This window comes from Panthera onca, chromosome F1 (assembly GCF_046562875.1).
Source record: "Panthera onca isolate mPanOnc1 chromosome F1, mPanOnc1 haplotype 2, whole genome shotgun sequence".
NCBI classification, from domain to species: Eukaryota; Metazoa; Chordata; class Mammalia; order Carnivora; family Felidae; genus Panthera; species Panthera onca.
The window spans coordinates 35,987,024-36,002,546 of record NC_138355.1 but is presented as its reverse complement, the minus strand read 5'-3'; the positions used below and the strand labels follow the sequence as shown (position 1 = coordinate 36,002,546).

General features: G+C 40.8%; 1 protein-coding gene across 5 annotated transcripts in view; it reads left to right on the top strand.

The window, feature by feature from the left end:
* HSD11B1 (hydroxysteroid 11-beta dehydrogenase 1) overlaps nt 1-5,477 on the top strand; it is a 55,145-nt gene extending 49,668 nt beyond the window's left edge. For 4 of the 5 annotated variants that reach the window (XM_060643948.3, XM_060643945.3, XM_060643941.3 and 1 more), the window contains 2 exons: nt 2,426-2,569; nt 4,927-5,477. In XM_060643948.3, coding sequence (XP_060499931.1) covers nt 2,426-2,569; nt 4,927-5,144 — 362 coding nt within the window. In that variant the 3' untranslated portion in view covers nt 5,145-5,477. Of the gene's footprint in view, nt 1-2,425; nt 2,570-4,766; nt 4,897-4,926 lie in introns of those variants that run through there. The other variant, XM_060643950.3, reaches the window with a different exon arrangement.
* Nucleotides 5,478-15,523: the final 10,046 nt, after the last annotated feature.

Below are 15,523 nucleotides of genomic sequence, written 5' to 3'. Positions count from 1 at the left end.
TCTCTCTCTCTCTCTCTCTCTCTCTACCTCTCTCTCTCTCTCTCCCTTCCTCCCCCCCTCCCTCTCCACCTTCCGTGCTCACTTTAAATAAATAAATAAATACATAAATAAATAAATAAATAAATAAATAAATAAAATTGCACCTTAAAAAATAAGAATTGAAGATATTTGTATTGAAGATATTAAGCTTTTGTCTGTTTACTATGTTCTAAATTGTTTTCTAGTTTATCATTTACTCTTAACCTTTATAGTTATATTATTAGTTATTGCTTTCACATACAGAACTTTTACATTTTATATTATTAAATATTCTTTACCTTTACATATTTTTTTTTACTTTTCTGTTAGAATGATCTTTCATAACCAAGGATCTGATAAATGCTCACCTATATTATTCTTTCCTGATTAAATTATTTTTTATCAGTCAGAAGATGCATTCTGCTACACATTTAACAAAAACTCCACTTACAATCACTTAACACTAAATAGGGGTTCCTTTTTCTCAGGTCATATCTTCAGGGTTGGTTTGGTGGACTCATTAGATCTTCAAGAATCCAATCTCATTCCATGTTTCTGTTCTATAATCCTTAATATGTAGCTTTTCCTCAAGTTCACAAACAACCACTGCATTTCTAGGCATCACATCTGAAGTACATTTAGAATGAAAGAAGAAGGGCAAAATGTAAAAACTGCATGCTACCGGAATCCACAGATTTTGTCAGGAAATCAATATCTTTCCTGGAGACCCCATCTGTTAGATTTCTCATTGGCCAGAACTAGGTCACATGGACACACAAAAGAGCAAGGGAATCTTGAGGAAGTAAATATTTTTACCTGAACACACTGCTGTCCTGAAAAAATCAAACTTGATTATTAAGGGAGGGAATGGATATTGGGTAGACAACATCTGCCATACTTTTCCAACTAGAATTTTTTTGATATATGATATAGAACAAGGAGCTAACAATTTTTTCCAATGAGTTAACCAACCTACCCAGCATCTTTATTGAATGAACCATTCTTTATTCATTTATTTGGCAAGCAACTTCATTTGAGAACTTATAGAGGTTCCAATTCCAGTAATGGCAGAGAGGTACCTAATATATCGGCCTGCCCCAGATCAAACTTTGGACAAAATATAGAAAACAACCACTGAAAGCACTGGAGAGAAAAAACGAAAGCTGACAGAAACTGGAGAGTTGTTGACACTTGAAAGCAGAAATTGACACTACATGAGTTTCCCAATATTATAGCTTATGCCTAAAGGCAGGCCACAATCAATGTTGTATCTGGAATAGACATCTGCCATCTTACTACCTTGAAGAACTAGAAAGAAGAGTTTAGGATTTCTGTAGCAGCCAGAAAGTGGAGGGGGACATCCTGGAAAGGAAAGAGCCACAGTGGAAGAGTGCCACATTCTGTATGTAAACTCTTTCAAAATCTGTTTGTCCCCTGAATTACTCATGGGCAGTGCAGTTACCAAGAAGCCCAATTAAGATTAAATAATTCAACAGAGATTTTAGCTGGAATCTACTGCAAGAGACACTAGATTTCAGGCAAGTTAAATGCCCACCTAAAAAAAAACAAAACCAAAACTCAATACTCTTTTGAGGAATATGACAGAATCCAGAGATTCTACAACATATCATTCACAATGTCAAGAATACATTGCAAAATTACTCCACATACAAGAATAGAAAATATGACTGATACTCAGGAGGAAAGCAGTCAGTGGAGATCAACCCTTAAATTATTCCTATTGTAGAATTAGCAGACAGGAATATCAAAGTAGCTGTTATAACTCTTTGTTCAGCAAAGAATCTAAGGTCTCAGGCCACTTCTAATCCCTCCTCTTGGACAGAGTATAATGAATAGATCACCTTATGAGGCATATGTCCACATGTCCTCCCAACAACCGGACTGAGAATTAACCAGGATGATGAAAGTAAGAATAATAGTTTTAAGAAGAAAAGGAAAGACAGGGTTTTTCATTTCCCTCGTATAGAAAGTAAATCAATGATTGGTTGTTGTATTGGCAGAGAGTTCTTGCTAAACCCTTGGATCTCAGCTCTCTTGAGTCAGAGGTAGCAGCTGTGGGATTACCTGGCTGTTTTGTAGTCCCACTTATTTACCATCCTTATTAAAATCTAACCAATCTCTCCTCAGTGAAGGCTTTCCTGCAGCCCATCCCATCCCCCACCCAGACTCTTCAAGGGGAGTTTCTTTGAAACCTTAAAGATCTTTTTTTTTTTTCTTTCAGAAATTCAACACAGCATGATAATCTCTATAGGGAGTAGAGAGAAACTATGCCTCAAAGGGTAAAAGGACTCCACAGGGGTTACAAATCCTACTACAGATGCAACAAAGATCATCTCAGAAGAAGCTAAAATGGGTCACCTTCTTAACCCATTTCCTTATTATTTAGGGAAAATGGCTAGTCCACTTATTGCGCCCTATTCTGCAAGCAAGTTTGCCCTGGATGGGTTTTTCTCCTCCATCAGGATGGAACATTCAGTGGCCAAGATTAATGTATCGATCACTCTCTGTATCCTCGGCCTCATAAACACAGGTAAGTTGAAGAGAGTAGATTAAACAGCTTGCAGATGATTGCCTGCCGTTTCCATTGTGGGTAAAAAAGGTGCTGAACTCCTTGACTCCTGTGTAATGCACAAAAAACCAGTGAGAGCAGTGGTTCTTCATGCAATGAAGCACTTCTGTCACTAGTGGAGCCTCTGACTATTCTTTGACTCTTCTTTCCATTCTGACCACCAAGTGTGCCAAGTGACAACAGACTCATCACCTGACCCTATTCTGAACACTTTTTTTCCTCAGGGACACTCAACGGCCATTACTTTCCCATTTGAGGCTTATCGAATACAAGTTTGTTATTCTTAATAATATTACTAGTAATAAGACATATCAACATCATGAATCTTTTTTTCTTAATTTTTTTAACGTTTATTTAATTTTTAGAGAGAGAGTGCAAGCAGGGGAGGGGCAGAGAGAGGGAGACAGATGACCTGAAGCAGGATCTGTGCTGACAGCAGCAAGTCCAATGCAGGGCTCAAACTCATGAACCGTGAGACCATGAACTGAGCCGAACTCAGACACTCAATTGACTGAGCCACCAACCTTTTTTTTTTTTTTAAATAAGTAATCTCTACATCCAGTGTGGGGCTCAAACTTAACAACCTCGAGATCAAGAGTCTCATGCTCTGTTGACTAAGCCAGACAGGTGCCCCTCATGAACCCTTTGATGTGATGCACTGGGAAAGACACAGCATCATTTTTGTGATATACTTGTCAGAAATGTATAACCTGACTCCAATCATCATAGAAAAATGGACAGAGTCACTGGCCATCTCAGTCAGTAGAGCATGTGACTCTTAATCTGGGAGTTGTAAATTTGAGCCCCATGTTGGGCGTAGAGATTACTTAAAAATAAAATCTTTTCTTTTTTTTTTAATTTTTTTTAACGTTTATTTATTTTTGAGACAGAGAGAGACAGAGAATGAACGGGGGAGGGTCAGAGAGAGGGAGACACAGAATCTGAAACAGGCTCCAGGCTCTGAGCTGTCAGCACAGAGCCCAACGCAGGGCTCGAACTCACGGACCGCAAGATCATGACCCGAGCCGAAGTCGGCCGCTTAACCGACTTGAGCCACCCAGGCACCCCTAAAATCTTTCCTTTAAAAAAAGAGATAAAAATAGACAAACCCAAATTGAGGGACATTCTATAAAACAATTGATCAATATTCTTCAAAAGTATCAAGGCCATGAGGGACAAAGAAAGAATGCAGAACTGTCAGTTTGGAGAGAAAATAAGAAGAAATTACTACTAAGTGTAATCCTAGCTAAGATCCTGGAACATAAAAAGGATATTAGTGAAAAAAATAAGGTCTATATTTTAGTTAGTAAAATTGTCCCAATTATATTGTACCTTGACAATTGTACAGAGGTTATGTGTAATGTTATAGTTAGGAGAAGGAGAGTGAAGGATATAAGGGAATACTCTGCACAATTTTTACAATTTGTCTGTAATCCAAATGCAAATTTATCTAAAATAGGTTCAATACAAAAACCTTATTTAAAGAGTAATTGAGGGGCACTTGGGCAGTTCAGTCAGTTAAGCACCTGAATCTTGATTTCGGCTCGGGTCATAATCTCATGGTTCGTGGGTTTGAGCCCCATGTGGGACTCCACATGGACAGCATGGAGCCTGCTTGGAATTCTCTCTCTCCCTCTCTCTCTGCCCCTCTTCTGCTCACAATCTCTCTCCCTCTCTTTCTCCCTCAAAATAAATAAACTTAAAAAAAAAGAGTAATTGAGTAAATTGAGTAGTAGTTGTAGAACAAGAGAGATTAAGACACACAGGGAAACAAAGATAGAAAGAGAGAAAGAAACTGTGCAGGAAGGGTATAAAAATTTAGAGAAGATAAGGTAACTTTCCTTCCAAATAAAAGTGGCTACTGTGGACAGAAAGCAAAGGCCTGGATTCTTGTCCATCTCTTCCTCTTACAAGTTAGTAAAGCGTTATCATACAGCACTCTGCTTTGCCCACTGACACTTTCCATTAGCTACTGGGTCTTGATATAACTTCTATCCTCATTCTACTGCCCTTTATTACTCCCTCACCTCAACCAAAACACCCAAGAGAGAGACATGATTTAAATCTCTCAATTAATCACCTCTAACAGCACTCCCCACAAATCTTCATCTAGGAAGACAGAGCCCACATTAACTCTAAGCCTCTCTTTGCCCAGCAGGCCCTACATATACCCGGTCTTCTGATAGGGCCCACAGGGTCTTGTAGAGCAAACCCTGGCAAACAGTCCCTAACAGCGAAGCTGTGGCTATCTGCAGAATTTCCATCATGTAGACTCTACTAGTCCTGGACAACCCCACTCTTCTATTGTCATTCTGCAGACACAGCCATGAAGGCCATTTCTGGAATAGTCAACATGGAGGCATCTCCAAAGGAAGAATGTGCCCTGGAGATCATCAAAGGGGGAGCTCTGCGCCAAGAGGAAGTGTACTATGACAACTCAGTCTGGACAGCTCTCCTGCTGGGAAATCCAGGGAGGAAGATTCTGGAACTCTTCTCCTTAAGAAGTTATAGTTTGGACAAGTTTATAATCAACTAAGCACTTCTTTAAGGTGGATCATGGTAAGAGAGCTTGGGACTGTTCTTCCTGACATTTATCTGAGCTCCATCCATGAAGGCATCTCCCTGGAGACATAAGTGAGGGTCCCAGAGAGTTGGAAACATCACATGTCATGGCTTGAAGGAGTTCCTCTAACACTTGCACAGTGGAAATGTAATTATAATGAATGTCATGAGCCACTGCAACCTGCAGTCATGAAATTGATAACCGTAGGTATAATTAAAAGGTAGTTCTATCAAGTTTACCTCATATGTAATAATATTATGATAATTAAAACATTAATTATAATAAAGGTCATATCTACTATATAAATTCATAATTTGTAGCTATAGGTTCATTCGGTGTGGTTCCTTTAAAACCTATACAAGTGAAATTTTTCAGTGTTCATATCTTATCTTGTGGCCTGAACATTTTCTCTGTTCTTGAGTTGAAGAAATCACCCTACTCTTCATTTAAAAGATATCACATCCATACCATATTGTATATTTCAGATAGTCTTTATATTATTTTATATTGTTCCTCTGGGAAGGAGGAAACCAGGGTGGGTATAAATCACTAGGGCAAACCCATGGAAGCGGAAGTCCCTGGAAACTTGAGCCACAGAACCAACATACTTTAGTGCTCTCAGACTGCATCAAGTGTCTACACTTTACATGTGAACTTTCAACTGTGTACTATAAGTCTGGAGAGGAAGAAGTGGAGTTTGATCCTGCCACTCATTTAATAATTTATTAAGTCAATAGATATTTACCAAACATTTGCCAGGCATCACCTAACTACAACCAAACAGGAAACAGAAATCAGCTATATTAACAATTCAGCAAAGCCTTTTATTGGTTAGGTGTCCAACAGGTAAGAGATAGCAAATTAGATAATTTTAGTAGACTTTATTTTTTAAAGTAAGCTTCACGCCCAGCACAGTATGGGGCGTGAACTCATGGGGTTTGAACTCATGACCCTGAGATCAAGACCTGAGCTGAGACCAAGAATAAGATGTTTAACTGACTAAGCCACCCAGACACCCCTAATTTTAGTAGACTTTAATAAAAATGAGATTATTGACAAAAGTGTGGACAAGGTTATAGGGCAATCACAAGGGATCAAGTAAGTAGTATCTCAGGGCTAGTCCCACCTTAGGGACAAGAAGAGAGAACCATTATAGAGAACCCAGAGAGAGAAACTGTTTGGAGAGCATCACAGAACAGGAGCTATGACATTCAGTTAAGGGATGCCACCAGCACACCCAGGACCACACAGGAAGGATCTGGAGGGACAAACACCCTCGCTTCACTCTCTTCCCTCCCTCTGATTTCTTGTTAATATTTTCTATTAGCTAAACAGAGGAGTAAGGGAGCAGCAGATGATATAACCACACAGCTTTCCTCATGCGCAGAGCAGGATAGGAAAGGATGGAGAATGTCCTAGGGTGACAGATGGGATATATCAACATCCCCAAATGTAGGGCTTCCATGATAAGTGATGCTAGGACACAAGACTTGGAAGCACAGGGAAAATTTCCCTTTCTCATCTCTTCATCTAAATGACCAGGCAGCATAACAGACTAGAACCCATTAAGCCTGCCGGCCACATGAACAAGGAGCTAGATCTGAGGGTGAATGTGGCTGGGCTTTTCTTAGAAAGAGATTCTTCCCAGACTATGCTCAGTGTAAGGGAGCAGGAAAGACTTGACTGCAACAGTGTGCAAGAAAATAGATCCGAAATGTGAAGACAGATTTCTGACCATACAGCAGCATACACATGCACACATGCACACCTGTGCTGAATCAGAGAAGATCATGAAGTGTCTGGATGCAAGTGATATGCTGTCGTGCCAGTCCCTGAGTCAGGTGCGTCTGCAGGTGACACAAATGGGGCAAGGAGCCAGGTTTGTGACAGGATGAGGGCGAGAGGATGATTAGGAAGGGAAGAGGTGAATGCTGAGACAGGAGCATGATCAAATGGTAAATGTACAGCCAGAGTCAGCTTAAAATTAGTTTTGCCTTCAGCCTAAACTTTTAAGATTCTCCTTAGGCCCAAAGACACATTAAGACTTCAGCCTATGTTTCATATAAATCAGCTGCTCTCTGATTCTGCTGATTTATGGCCTGGGGAAAACAAGAAGCTATGTAACAATATTTATGTAACTAATAAACTAAACCTTTGGTCTTTCCAAGGGTGTGTTGGTAAATGTTTAACTGGCAGTCCAGGAAAAGAGAGAGAAAGAAAAAGAAAGCAAGCCCTGATTCAAAACATTTGCCTGCTTCCCCCCCCCCAGCCCCCCCCCTTTTTTTTTTTTTTTTGCCTGCTTTCTTGATGTAAACATTCTCAGCATAGTCGATTTTTTTAAGCCACCAGGTCATCTCACTGAATGTGTAACAGAACAGGAACACACCGTGGGCTCTCTCAAACCTGTACAGCCTGCTCCAGCAACCACCCTGACTTTCACATTCCACATTCTGACAGAATTAGTTATTCTTAAAGGCCTAGCTCAATGCCTCTCTCCTCCTCCAAGGACTTGAAAGTAACAGAACAGTTTGTTTCTACCATTGTTGGAGAGGGTGGGGGATCAAGAGCTCCCAAAGACAAGGGATGCTCATATTCTTGAACTCAAGTTCATGTTGACTTTGCATGAAGTCAACAGCCTTAATTGTGTGCGAGTCCCAAAGATGACCTTCATGTCCGCTAGCATTGAATTCCCCTGGAAGTAACAGAAAAACCCACTGACAGTGGCTCAATCAAGTAGAAATTACTTTTCCACCAGTTACCAAAAATCTAGGAGGGGCAGACCAGGGCTTCTGGGAGTTGGATTCCTTCTGTCTTTCCTCCACTCAGCTAACCACCCTCCTCCTTGTGACTGTGGGGGCACAAGACACCTGCTCTACCTCAGCTCCGTGCTGGGTTTCAGGAAAGGAAAAGGTGAAGGACAGCAAATGCAGACCAGCGGTATCTGAGCCCTGATACAGAGCAAACTGGGAAGCCCCATCCAGGACTTCAGCTCCCATCCTGTGGGCCAGAGTCATGTCATGTGATCACCTCTCCCTTCAAGAGAGGCTGAGAAATGGAGCTTTCAGCTGAGTGCATTTTCACCCCAAACAAAACTGGGGTTCTGTTAGGCACCAAGAAGTGTTTGTCACAAACATAAATCACGACAGAAACAAAGAAACCTAGAGTCAGAGAAGAAGGACATAGTTCCTAAGATGCCAGGTTCCTAACCATGGTGACAGGACCCAGTCCCACTGACCACCTGCAAGGTCTCATTAGTTCCAGCTCCCTCCATGCTGAAAAACATCCCAGGCTCTTCCCTCTCCAAACTTCACTTTGAAAAACTATGATCCCCTCTCCTTAGTAAAGAGTATAATGAAAGACCCTAGAAAAGAAGTAGCAGGGAGCCCTGAGGTGACCCCAGAGGCAATGACTCACATTGTTCCTGGAGAGTTCCCTCTCAGGGACAATTAATTTCCACCTCACCACCATGTCCGTCCACATAGGCTGGGCCTTTCTCCTTGGCTGGACTGCTCTGGGCCAGCATCTCAGACCACCCCCAGAGTCCGTGGCTTCAAAGTTTCTCCAGAGCAGCGGTCGCCAAAACTTTTGATCACATACTTTGTTATTAAAAAATGATTAGGCATGTATATTTCTAACAGATATACAGTGACTATTACATAATATATGCATGTAGTATTTACTAACATAAAACATATACAAAAACAGAAATCTTCAAAAGATAAGATAAAACATAAATAGAAATTCGAACATCTCTCCATATCCAGCGGTTCCTCTGACATGCTGGAGACCATGGCTCTAAAGCTGTGTTAGAGAAAGAAGTCAGCATATGTTATGCTTCTAGCCAGCCCTTGGTTAGAGCATCAGCAGGCACCTGTGGCTCCTGGAGAGCCCCATTCCCCTCTCAGGGGACCACATGTAGGGTAGAATCTATCCCTCCCACCGGCTCACACTGCCTGCTGTCCAGGGAATTTGTCAAGGACCCTCATTCTTATCCATTAGTGCCCTGCCTAGAGCACTGGGCAACATATGCTAATCAAGTCCCAGAATCATCCCTTAATTTCTCCAGGGAAATATTCAAACCAAAGTAATTTGCAGTATGAAGGGAATAGAAAAACATATTTGCCACCTTGATACAGTGCTCATGATGTCTCACGATGTCTCTAGCAACTCTGCTTTGTTGTCAACATCTCAGCACCCCTAGATCTCCATCCCACCCCCCAGGCAGTCACCAGTTCATGGAGACCGCTCGGGAAAATCAGGATATCCCTTACATGCTAGATCCTCCCCACTCAGCAATTTTTAACCTAACTTCTCTAGTTGTTAGTCTTACACGTTTTCTAGTTAGACTTAGAATGTGTCTAAATTCCCTAGTTTTTAAGGAGAGGGGAGGGGAAACGGATGGAAACAGGGCAAATGTGAAAAAAAAGGCAGATGAGAAAAAGAGAATTTTCAAAAAAATAAAACAGAACCCTAGTGCCCACAGGCAAAAAACGTCGGAAGAAGCAGAACTCTGCACAGATCCAGAACACTTGGGGTGAGGACGAGAACCTAGAGCAAAAGGTAAAGCCAGAGGAGGGAGGGTGGGGAAATGAATTCTTAAAAAATAGGAAAGTGCCAGATGAATAAACCGCTTTAGTTGGGGAGGCTTTGGAGATAGGAGTTTCTGGGAAAGAGGATACAGAACAGAAGCCAAAGGTGAGGGCACATTGGCAAGTCATAGGATCAGTAACCAGAGGGTTTCAAAAGATCCACCCTGACGAGAGCTGAGGTCTGAAAGACCACGAGGCCAGAGGTGCTAGGGTCTGTGTTGTGATTGGCTGCTCTGGGACCGTTGGGTTGGCATGCTTTGGGACCTCCCTCACACTGTCCTTGAACAGTCTCGTGGCACCCTGAACTCTGTAACAGAGAGCTTGAAAAGCTACCCCACCCCAAGAACAAAGAGCCAGGCCACCCTAACCAGACTTTTCCTTTTCACAAGCCTGCGTTTTTGCCATCAGGGTGGCAGCGCCACCCAGGGACTGACAGTTCGTGGTGTAGGGCACTTCACCACAATTTCTTCCCCGCAGGTGGCGCCGGGTCGGCAAGAGCTACCACGACTTCCTTCACAGCGTGCCTTCTCTGAATCACTGCTTAGGGCGGTTGAGCAGACCTTACAGGAGGCGAGGCGGGGCTCGGGCATCTACACCATTGGCTTTTGGTTAGATCTGTTCGATAGCGACAGCTAGTGGTCACTCTAGCTTTGACCTTACAAGCAAGGTGCTGTGAGCCTCACAGGGAGAGAAAAGTAAGGGAATGGGTAAATCAAGGCCCATTCTTGGCTGCCACTGGAAGCTAGAATATATCCAAAGCCATCCTTGAGTACAGTGGTACAAAGAAAACTCAAACTCTTGACAGTGATGTCCAAGGACCTTGGCTACCTCCATAGCCACATCTCAGGCTACCTGTCCTGCTTTTGATTCCCTAAGGAAAAAGACCTGCTGGTCCTCTGAAGGCACCCTTCTATTTCCACCAGCCCTTTGCTCCATGCTATCTCTTCTCCCCAGAATTCTCTTCACTCTCCCTATTGTCAGCTTAACTCCAACTCATCCTTCAAGACTCCACTCTGCCATTACCTCTAGGAAAAGTGTCTTCCCTTCCACCAAGGCCTATCCTCAATGCTGGGATGAGTGCTCTCCCACTCCTATCACGTCTCTATAATTTTTTCTTTCTTTCTTTCTTTCTTTCTTTCTTTCTTTCTTTCTTTCTTTCTTTCTTTTTCTTTTTCTCTTCCTTCCGTCTGTCCTTCCTTTCTTTCTTCCTTCCTTCTTTCCTTCCTTCCTTCCTTCCTTCCTTCCTTCCTTCCTTCCCTGCTATCTTTATTTTAAGTAGGTTCCACACCCATGTGGGGCTTGAACTCACAACCCTGAGATCAAGAGTCACATGCTCTACCAACTGAACCAGCCAGGCACCCCATACCTCTATTATTTTCTGTATCTGTCCATCACTTTAGTTCACTATGCTTTGAATTTACCTTTAAGATTGTCTCATGAGGGGCGCCTGGGTGTCTCAGTCAGTTGTGTGCCCGACTCTTGATTTTGGCTCAGGTCATGATCTCATGGGGCTTGCGCGTTCGAGCCCCATGTTTTGCTCTGCACTGACAGTGCAGGGCTTGCTTGGAATTCTCTCCCTCCCTCTCTCTCTGCACCTCCCCCCCGAAAAAAATAAATAAATAAGCTTAAAATAAATAAATAAAAAATAAAATTGTCTTATGTAATTACTTGAAGGTATTTATTTTATTTTACTCATTGTTGCATCCCTAATTCTGAACACAGATCTTCGTGTGTGTAAGGTATTTCATTGATGTTTGAAAAATAAAGGACTTCTAGACCCTAATACTGGGAAAGGCTTACTATGGTGACAAAACAACTTTTCATTTCAAAGAAGAGGTATAGATGGATCTAAAAGTGACTTCATCAGATTCCAGCCCATTATTCTTTTCCCCACACCATCCTGTTTTTGCCTCTCTACTAACACCCAGCAGCACCTCAGCCTGTTGGGAGAGCCCTCCACCTCTTGGCAGTTCTGACCTTGCCATCTCCAGCAATGCCCAAACCCTAGCTCTCTTCCTTCCTGCCCACTTCCTGCAAAACTTCCTCATCAGAACTAAACTGCTTCTTCTTGAAACTGCTCCAGCATACCCCACTCCTGGATTTTATCCGAAAGGAAATATTGCAAAAGAAGAAAAGCACATAATTGCCTGCACGAAGGTGCTCATTTGCAGTACTATTTGTAAAACTTAGAAATGACAAAAGTCTCCATATAAGTAAAAAAAAAAAAATTCCTCCATATAATCTCCATATGAAACAAATAATCAGTTACATCATGCAAATACTAAGAAGTGTCTCAGCACGTTGGGATGATTTGTTCTTTTATTACTTCACTTTATTAGCAAGCATAGAACTTAAATCATATTCAGGCACTATTCTACTGAATGAAAAGTCACTCATTTATTCCTCAAAACAGTCTTATGAGATAGGTGCAGTTGTGTTCCCATTACTTATTTCAGAACACATTTGGTTTGGTCCGATAGAAAAGAAAAGTTAAATGGCCCACAAGACACTTATTTGAGGGAACAGTGTGAGGCACCTCAACTATTTTTCTTCCATATAGAGTTGTGTGATACACATTTGTAAAAGAACTTTGTCAGTTGACTTGAGTTGGGTGAGTTTAAAAACTTACATATTTGAACTAATGCCATCATTCCATGGATAGACAAGTTCCTTATGTTTATTATTCTTTCAAAGAGATGATTTTGAATGTTTTTTTAACCCATGTATATACTTATGAAATTATATCAGATAAAACACACAGATGCACTGAAACTACTTCATTTTCATACAGCTGCATGTCTGACTGAGGATCTATTCCATCATAACCATTAATAAGTCACAAGGGCAAATGCTCAAAATTGCAGATGTTACTATAACAACAGTGATAGGTGGAATTTATTGAGTGTGTTATAATATCATGTAATCCTAAAATAATAATGTAGAGTAGGTATTATCATTATTGCCATCTTACATCTTTTTAAAATTTTTGTTTATTTTTGAGAGGGGGGGGAGGGGCAGAGAGCAAGGGAGACAGAGAATTTAAAGTAGGCTCCAGGCTCAGAGCTGTCAGCACAGAGCCCAAAGCAGGGCTTGGACCCATGAATGGTGAGATCGTGACCTGAGCCAAAGTTGGAAACTTAACCAACTGAGCCACTCAGGCACTACAGTTTAATCCCATCTTGCAGAGGAGGAAACTGAGATGCAAAGACATTAAATAACTTACTAAACTGAAACAGGAAGTAAATGGCAAAGCCAGGCTTCGAACCCAGGCAGCCCTACTTTCTGAGGGCTCTTGCTGATCTACTGACCCAGGCTACCACTCAGGCAGTATGCTTCAGAGTGAGCAATAGCCCTGAAAAGCGGGTGACAGATGTGATATACAAAGTAATCCTGTTATAAAGTTGAAAGTTACCACGGCTTTGAATCAATTATTGCGATTACAGAAAATTATTATAACTCATTCATTTTTCTTATGGCTATTAAATTGTATTTACCAGGGGTTAATAATTATCTTGAGCAACATTAGGTAGACATAGCTACTGTTCAATAATAAGGAAATTATTAAGGAAATAATTTAAAAAATCATAAATAATAATTATTAAATTAAAATAATTATAAAATTATAAAATGTAAAATATATAAAATATATAAAATATAAAATTATAAAAATAATAATTATAAAATTATTTTTAAATAATAGAAATTAATAAGGAAATAATAAAAAAAGAAAGTAAAAATCTGAAAAAATTATACTATAGTATCAAGTGGGAAAACAAACATATAATTGTAGGTTCATTACGCTTAAAATATGTAAAAGAAAGAAAGAATAAAGAAGGAAGGAGAAAGAAAGAAAAAAAGAAAGAAAGAAAGGAAAGGAAAGAAAAGAAAGAAAGAAGGAAGGAAAGAAAAACTAGAAGGCAATGTGAAAAATATGGAACTTGCGTTTGGGGAGTAGGATTAAGATGTTTATTTTTCTACTTTAAAAGTTACTTTAATGGTTTTCATAAAGCTGAAAAAAGGAAATCAGAATGCTTTCTGACCCATTTCTCCATCAATCTGCCTTATTAGTCTTCAAAGAGTGCTCCTAAAATGCTCTCTGCAGAGCAGGCTGACAGCAATCTGTCAGAACTTTGGTGAGATCAGTTTTTGTTCAATCTTACTGCATCAATTTAAATATTCTCTGTTATGAACAATAGATTGTTCTGAGTATAAAATAGATCAGAAATGCTGGCTCAGTCAGTAGAGTATGAGACCCTTGATCTCAGGGTCGTGAGTTTGAGCCCCATGTTAGGAGTAGAGGTTACTTAAAAAATAAAAAAAAAATTTAAAAATAGATCAGAAGAGTAAGTATAAAAATGTGCAAAATGTATAGAAAAGGCTCGAGAGGATATTTAAGTTTGAAATGTGAGGCCATCTGTGACATAATGGGAATAACTTAATCAAGGCTGTGGCAAGAAATGACCGTTTAAACCAGGAAAGAAAACTGCCAGTTTCAGCAAGAAGATAACACTACTACTAATTTTACCAAACAGCAAATATCTCCAGAATTAGCGTGTTAGTGAGTACAGTCACAATTGTTTAGGCTCTCAGAATTCTTGGCTGAAAACAAAGGTAATGGCCTTACCTCTTTCGTGATGATGGGTGTGGTATCTCATTGAGTGCATAGGCCTAAAAGGGATTTTGATCTTCATACACATTTCTTTTTGGTTTTTAATAGAGTCCAAATAGTTGATCCATAGGAACTTCTGTTTTGACCTGTATTCCCTAGGGCCCTGAACCACCAGAACCCTCTTTGTCAGCTATGCCAATAAAAATGTCTTATTCCTTCATCTTGGATTCCCCAACTTCTCTGTCTCTGCTCATTCTCATCTCTATTATGTCAGGCTCCAGGACCTTGAGCTCTTGTCTCTTATCCTGAGGGAATGTTGTTTGCCTTCAGTTCCAGTGCTGGAGAATCCATCCTCTGTCCTTTCCCCTGCCTTCTTCTTGTCCATTTCCTCCTCAGAGAATGGGGTGAGTAGTAGGCAGCGGAGAAGACTGTGACATACTCCCTACATGTTACTATTATCTTATCACAGCTATTTAATTTAAAAGTCTCCTTACATACTTCACATGTGTCAAGACTAGAATTCATAGGAGCCATATAAATCATCCAACCACTGTACCGAGTGGACCATTCGTTCAAGGCTTATTGCGCATAGTTATAAATCTACTTAGTTAATTTGTCCTGATCCAATTTCCTCACCACCTTCTTATCCTGAACTTCTTGTGAATTTCCTGACAATATCATTTGTAATAGTTTCTTTTCTTTTTAAGTGTCTATTTTGAGAGAGAGAGAGAGAGAGAGAGAGAGAGAGAGAGAGAGAAGTGGGGGAGGGGCAGAGAGAGGGAGAGAGAGAATCCCAAGCAGGCTCCCTGCTGTCAGCACAGAGCCACACACAGGGCTCAATCTCTCAACCATGAGATCATGACCTGAGATGAAATCAAGAGTCAGACACTTCACCAACCAAGCCACCAGGCACCCCTGTAATAGTTCTTTTTAATGCACACAGATCAGTTCTTTTTAGTTTTTGCCCAAATTTCCTAGTTGATTGGAAACTTTTATTTTTTATTTATTTATTTTTGAGAAACAGAGTGAGACAAAGCATAAGCGGAGGAGGGGCAGAGAGAGAAGGAGACACAGAATCCGAAGCAGGCTCCAGGCTCTGAGCAAGCGGTCAGCACAGAGCCCGATGCCGGGCTCGAACCCACGAACTGTGAGAT